This window comes from Pleurodeles waltl, chromosome 6 (assembly GCF_031143425.1).
Source record: "Pleurodeles waltl isolate 20211129_DDA chromosome 6, aPleWal1.hap1.20221129, whole genome shotgun sequence".
Classification (NCBI taxonomy): domain Eukaryota; kingdom Metazoa; phylum Chordata; class Amphibia; order Caudata; family Salamandridae; genus Pleurodeles; species Pleurodeles waltl.
Genome location: NC_090445.1, coordinates 1,702,503,687 through 1,702,511,082, shown reverse-complemented (window position 1 = coordinate 1,702,511,082; position 7,396 = coordinate 1,702,503,687). Strand labels below are relative to the sequence as shown.

Here is a 7,396-nt window from a genome sequence, read left to right as displayed (position 1 = left end):
ATTAATGTGGCCCCGTCACACTACAGACCAAACCCTGTAGCCCCTCGGAAAACGTTTGTAAGCACCCACGGTTTACCGCATCCGTCCTCAGCACATGAAATGCTACATAGTATGTTGCTGAGTCCTGTTTTTCTTCAGGCGGCTGGCCCTTTCGCGAAGTGTCACCTCCGAGGCCCAATCAGAAGAGACCTGGGCGGGGTCACCAGGCAGATTCTCGAAGCAGCTGGTCTGTTCTTGACATGACAGGCCATTGAGCTTATCAGAGAACCTTCAAGAAACGCCCAGAACCCGCGAGAAGCTCTGCATGCTCGGCCAATCAGATGAGGGGCGTGTCCATGTAAATGACTAAGTCGGAGCACTAGTGGAAAGCTGCGGATGCCTCGATACGGTCACCCCATCTGCGCATGCGCCGGTCTTACTCCCACCTGAGCCGACGTGACAGGTTCCAGAAAGAACGAGAAGAGGCGCGACCCTGTCTTAATATAACACCAGAGGTGCTGCCATCACTAGAAAGTGACCCAATCATATTTTCCTTTGCAAACGGTTGTTTTCCAGAAATACCGTTAATCTGTAAGAAACGGGTGTACATTTTAATATACCGCCATGTGTTTTGGATCAGGTTGCACAAGTGCCTGCTCGACGCACTCGTCCAACATGGCCCATCCTGGAGCACCACGAGGCTTTAGTCCCTTTTCTGTTTTGTTTGTCTTTTTAGTGACGTCAGGATTCTAACTCTTTCTGATTGGTTGTTAGGGTCCCCAGATTGTGGCGCTTGTGCTGGCGAGCGCTAGAAGGTTCTCGGCCGAAGAGACATCGGGAACATTCGGGAATGAAGTCGAAGGGAGGGTGGCTGGGCGCGCAGTGATTGGTTGGTCTCGCACGAGCCCTTTCGCAGACAGAGTATAAATACATTGCGCTGCCCGTCAGCTGTCATTACTCAGAGAAGTACACCGCGGAGAGGGAGCGAGACTTCTTTCAGCCACCGGACAGGGAGGCGACTGCAGCGCAAGTGGAGTGCCTGTAGCCGAGAGATCGACACGCAGAAGAGCGCATCTCACACAGACGTCTGCCCGGGTGCACTTGTTGAAGACATTCGGCTGTTGACAAAAGAAGGATTTACAAGGGAGAGGGTGAAGCATCTTCAAGCGGGGCTATACTCGGGCAGCACTGCAGAAGATGTCTGCACCTAAAGGAGTCGCCATTGGCATCGACCTGGGCACCACCTACTCCTGTGTGGGAGTCTTCCAGCATGGCAAGGTGGAGATCATCGCCAACGACCAGGGCAACCGCACCACCCCCAGCTATGTGGCCTTCACAGACACTGAGAGGCTCATTGGAGACGCTGCCAAGAACCAGGTGTCGCTCAACCCCCAGAACACCGTCTTTGATGCCAAGAGACTGATTGGCAGGAAGTTTAATGACACAGTGGTTCAGGCTGACATGAAGCACTGGCCCTTCAAGGTGGTGAGCGATGGTGGCAAGCCCAAGGTGCAGGTGGAGTACAAAGGGGAGAACAAGACTTTCTCCCCTGAAGAGGTGTCTTCCATGGTGCTGATCAAAATGAAGGAGACCGCTGAAGCATACCTGGGCCACCCAGTCTCAAATGCTGTCATCACTGTGCCTGCTTATTTCAATGACTCTCAGAGGCAGGCTACTAAAGATGCTGGGGTTATTGCTGGTCTGAATGTGCTGAGGATCGTCAATGAGCCCACAGCAGCAGCCATCGCCTATGGTCTGGACAAGAGTGGCAGCGGAGAACGCAATGTCCTGATCTTTGACCTGGGTGGAGGGACCTTTGATGTCTCCATTCTAACAATTGATGATGGCATCTTTGAAGTGAAGGCTACAGCTGGAGACACCCACCTGGGAGGTGAAGACTTTGACAGCCGAATGGTCAATCATTTCATTGAGGAATTCAAGAGAAAGCACAAGAAGGACATCACCAAGAACAAGAGGGCAGTTCGGAGGCTGAGAACTGCCTGTGAGCGAGCCAAGAGAACCCTGTCTTCCAGCACTCAGGCCAGTATCGAGATTGACTCCCTTTTCGAAGGCATTGATTTCTACACTTCCATCACCAGAGCACGCTTTGAAGAGTTGTGTGCTGACCTCTTCAGAGGGACCCTTGAACCTGTGGAGAAGGCTTTGAGGGATGCCAAATTGGACAAAGCTCAGATCCATGAAATTGTGCTAGTTGGAGGATCCACCCGCATCCCTAAAATCCAGAAACTGCTGCAGGACTTTTTCAATGGCAGAGAACTGAACAAAAGCATCAACCCAGACGAGGCTGTTGCCTACGGTGCAGCTGTGCAAGCTGCCATCCTGATGGGCGACAAGTCTGAGAATGTGCAGGACCTGCTTCTCCTAGATGTAGCACCTCTCTCACTGGGTCTCGAGACAGCAGGTGGTGTGATGACTGTCCTCATAAAACGCAACTCCACCATCCCAACTAAGCAAACCCAGATCTTCACCACCTACTCTGATAACCAGCCTGGTGTCCTGATCCAAGTTTATGAGGGTGAAAGAGCAATGACAAAGGACAACAGTCTTCTGGGGAAATTTGAGCTGAGTGGAATCCCACCTGCCCCTCGTGGTGTGCCACAGATCGAGGTGACTTTTGATATCGATGCTAACGGTATCTTGAATGTCTCTGCTGTGGACAAGAGTTCAGGCAAACAGAACAAGATAACTATCACCAATGACAAAGGTCGGCTGAGCAAAGAGGAGATTGAGAGGATGGTGCAGGAGGCTGAGAGGTACAAAGCAGATGATGAAGCCCAGAGAGAGAAGGTCTCTGCAAAGAACACACTGGAGTCCTACGCTTTCAACATGAAGAGCACAGTGGAGGGTGACAATCTTAAAGACAAGATCAGCGAAGATGACCGGAAAAAGATTGTGGACAAATGTAATCAGACCATTTCCTGGATGGAGAACAACCAGATGGCAGAGAAGGAGGAGTATGAGCACCAGCAGAAAGAACTGGAGAAAGTCTGTAATTCCATCATCACCAAACTTTACCAGGGCGGGATGCCCGGGGGAATGCCTAGTGGGAGCTGCGGAGCTCAGGCCCGCCAAGGGAGCTCCAGCACTGGACCTACTATTGAGGAGGTGGATTAATGGCGGACAGTAATATATTATTTCCATGTCCCTTCCACAGAAGTGAATTCATGATGGACAGTAACATACTATTCTCATGGACCCACCACTGAACAGGTGGATGAAACATGGACAGTAATGGACTAAAAAAACTTTTTTTACAGACTCTTACGGGTCATCCAGAGGTTTCTACGACCAAATGTACTTATTCAGTCTATGCCTTTTCCATCTTTTTAATCTGTAGGTAATGGGTTAATGTTATACTAAAGACTTTTGATTTGCAGCACCATTTGATATTGACTGCTTGAGTGTACATATAACAACTATAATGTTTTATTTTTGTAATAAAATGACTGAACTCGTCATGTCCATGTTGCTTTTCATTTAATCTAGAGTGTATATGTGAATAAAGGCCTTGTACCGAAGTTTGTATGATGTGTGCCTTGGGTTGTGTTTGGGGGAAGATCGCGGGTTTAATACCAGGTTACAATATGTATTCAGGGGGTACAGACCTGAAGACCTGACACTATAAGTCCAGTGCTTTGCACGGTACAAAAACAACTGCACAAATACATTTTTTGCTGTGTGAACGTGTATCAGAATCAGAACGAAGCCTGAAATAAGAAAACTGCACTCACCATATGAAGAGGTGGATGGATGGGTTTTGAGTACTTAGTGCTGGGCGGGGACACAAAGAAATGTAAATGGGGTGAAGCTCCCACAATTCGTGAGACTAATGCTGTAATGATCCTATTGTGAGTGTTGCTGTGTAGTCGTCGTTACAGTTCTACGTGTGACGTGTTGTCATGCGGTACTGGGTAAAGAACCCGACAATTGTCTTCACCTAAAGTGTGTTTTATAATTTATATAATTTAAGCTCATATAAAACTAACTCGTATCAATAGAACGATCAGAGATGAAAGTGGGATCGTAAAGGAGGGGCTCTGATGAACTAAGCAGGGAATGAGTTAAAGAGGTGTTGGGGTATGGGAGTCCTACATGTGTGCAGAAGAGGTGTAAAAAAAGCAGAGAGGGGGCAAGGTACGAAGGGGTGTTTGGGGACCCAGCGAGGACAGAAGGACGGGGTGTAGGAAACATAGAGACAACACGAGGAAGGGCGATCAGAAAGCAGCAGGTGCGGTTGTGGTGGAACCAGGGTTTGGGGGGTTGGTATCAGTGGCTGGTGTTTGGTATCAGTGGCTGGTGTTTGAAATACAGAGGGACTGAGGTTACAGGTTAACTAGGTGGGACGGATTTCAAGCCGGAGTAGTAGAGAGTAGGCTCAGGAGTATAGCAGACGGTGTAACACGGAGACCTGAGTGCGCAGGGAGCAGAGGGGAAGCATCGGTGTAAACTGAGCATCAGGGAGCGAACAAAGGAGTATAAGAAATGAAGAGAGGGCTCAGGAGGAGAACAGGCAGGAAGTGAGGGCTACAGTTGGAGGGTGGGTGAGAGCACGAGAAGTGTTGTAGACGGTCCTGAGAGTGCAAGGAGAGAGGGAGGCACAACAGGGAGGGAGTGACGGGGGGGGGGGGGGGGTGGAGGACCCAAACAGTGAAGGAGGAGAGAGGGATGCACAGCAGGGAGGGAGTGACAAGGGTGGGGGGGACCCAGAGAGTGGAAGGAGGAGAGAGGGATGCACAGCAGTGAGGGAGTGCCAAGGGGATGGGGGCGGGGTGGGGGGAAAGGACCCAGAGAGTGCAAGGAGGAGAGAGGGAGGCACAGCAGGAAGGGGAGTGTCAAGGGGTGGGGGGGAGAGGGACCCAGAGAGTGCAAGGAGGAGAGAGGGATGCACAGCAGGGAGGGAGTGACAGTGGGGTTGGGGAGGACCCAGAGAGTGGAAGGAGGAGAGAGGGATGCACAGCAGGGAGGGAGTGACAAGGGGGTGGGGGGGGAGAAGGACCCAGAGAGTGCAAGGAGGAGAGCGGGATGCACAGCAGGGAGGGAGTGACAAGGGGGTGGGGGGGGAGAAGGACCCAGAGAGTGCAAAGAGGAGAGAGGGAGGCACAGCAGGGAGGGAGTGACAAAGGGGTGAGGGGGGGCCTAAGGACCTAGAGAGTGCAAGGAGGAGAGGGAGGCACAGCAGGGAGGGAGTGACAAGGGGGTGGGGGGGAGGACCTAGAGAGTGCAAGGAGGAGAGAGACACTACATGGCAGAGGGCAGTGAGGGAACCAGACACTGCAACGTAGTGGGGGGGGGCCAATGGGGTCAATGAACAGTACTGGGCAGAAGGGAACTGGAAAGCACTGCTTAGACGATAGTGAGTTTTGTGATCTGTACAGGGCAGTGCGGTCCCACCCAGTAAAATGTGGGGAGTGGCTCAGCGAGCTACTGGACAATAGGGGGGCAGGTAGTAGAAGGATTGGGGGGGTGGGCAGGCAGTACGCAGCACAAGCTTGTGAGGGAAGAGGGAACCGGAAGCAGGACTGGGCAGTTGGGTGGGGGTAGGTATTACAAGGTAGATAATGTCCTGTTGGGCCGCAGCCGTGCAAACAGCCGAGAAGAGGCTGGTATCTGTCCCGCTGCCGGGTAAACAGCAGACACATTGCTGTCTGGATGCCACACATGCAACTAGCAGGGAGACTGCCCTGGTGGAGACTGGCGGCCCAGGCTGTGGTTACTGTGGAATGGGTAATCTCCACAGCCTGTGAGATGCTGGGTGTACTTCCAAAGAGTTTAGCTCACTCGTGGATGCCGACAGATTCTGGGAGCCTTGAACAGGATGCTCTGGATACCTTATGGGTATGAATTTCCACTTTACAATCTGGGTTTGCGATCTGTCGGTAACTTGTATCCTACATCAGATTTGCTCTTCTTTGAACTGTTCACCGCTCACACCGGATCTTCAGCACTGGGCAATCCGGGCACAAAATCCTGGAGAAACGCGAGGATCTTCCTGCGAGTCTCTGGTTCTGCCCAATATCACCACACCAGGACGCCAGGCAGTCCCCACGCCGCCTCCACCAGGGGACCTGCCACATCGTGGCCGAGAACAGGCAGCAGAGAGGAAACGCTGCACCTGCTCGGATACTGGCTTCTGGTCTCTGAATACTTTCATTTCTCTCAGTGTCGTGATCTGCTTTGCGAACCCATTTGGCACAACTGGTGGGACTGGTAGTCACACCAAACACTTACACCAGTGCGGATGAATTTTTTTTTTTTAACTAAACAACGTATGGATATTCACTTGCAACACGATTGTACGGTTTGGGCTCATTTCGAGATTCAATATCTCAACAACTTCTATTGTTTGCGATATTTTTGTGTTTTTAGACATTATACATCATTGTTATGGCTGCAGTAATCGTGTCACAGCACCCGCCTTCTTTGCAAACAATCGAAACAAGCTTTTGCAATGCAATAGGTCTCGCGTTTTTATGAGTTTGAACTTTTGGGGTTGGAAATGCATAACTGTAATTTTTTGCCACATAAATTGGTCAACCCTGCCGCATAATTTTGTCCTCTCTGCCACATAATTGCAGAGGCCCTGCATATAACTGAAGCACTTCCATTTACCTTCTCCATCCATATAGTTATGCAACAAATGAAAATATTGCCTCAGAAAACAAATTCATGCAATAAAAGTATTGAAGCAACAGGAAAATCAATTCTACTTGTAAGCAGATAAGAACAATTACTCCACCGAAAGGCGAGTGGAGCTGTTGCCATGCACGGAAAACAACGTTAACATTTTCCACTTTTTGTGATATTTATAAACACAAGAGAAAGCTCCCTCAATGGCTGTGATTTATACACTGCTAATAGAACCTATTTGAACACCCATTTCGAAGTCTCTTGAGAATATAAAACAAAAAAAAATCTGCTTATACAAAGAAAGAAAATTTAAAGAGTTTAAAAAAAAACTCGAAAGAAAACTCAACTGACAATGAGAACATTCTAAATCGGGAATGAACTTCGATAGAGCGTGGCAGCTATGCAGAGGTGCTCAGTGTTGAGAATAAAAGAACAAACAGGTAGGTTGGGGGCCAGGAGGGTCGAGAGCTTCTCCTTATCTTGACGATGTCATACTAGCATCAAAGGTAAGAGTAAAATGACTGTTTGGGGATGTGCAAAAACTTACCAACATATGGAGGTAGAACCAGAAGTCCGACGTTATGTGCAACAAGCGAGGCTTCCTAAACCAGTTTCTAATGGGCGGGGCATGTTATGGACGGACAACTGAGTAATATAAACCACTCAGTCTATATAGGAGGTAAAGTGGATTACTGAAAATGTATGTATTTTTCTTTCAAAGTCATCTTAAACCCTGTCGTTCAATTCATCTTGAAATATGCCAGACGTC

General features: G+C 49.6%; 1 protein-coding gene across 1 annotated transcript; it reads left to right on the top strand.

Moving 5' to 3' along the window:
• Window positions 1-779: 779 nt before the first annotated feature.
• Window positions 780-3,456, top strand: LOC138301387 (heat shock 70 kDa protein). The gene has a single exon (XM_069241824.1). The coding sequence runs from the start codon at window positions 1,177-1,179 to the stop codon at window positions 3,112-3,114; it is 1,938 nt and encodes a 645-aa protein (XP_069097925.1). The 5' UTR covers window positions 780-1,176; the 3' UTR covers window positions 3,115-3,456.
• The last annotated feature ends 3,940 nt before the right edge of the window (window positions 3,457-7,396 follow it).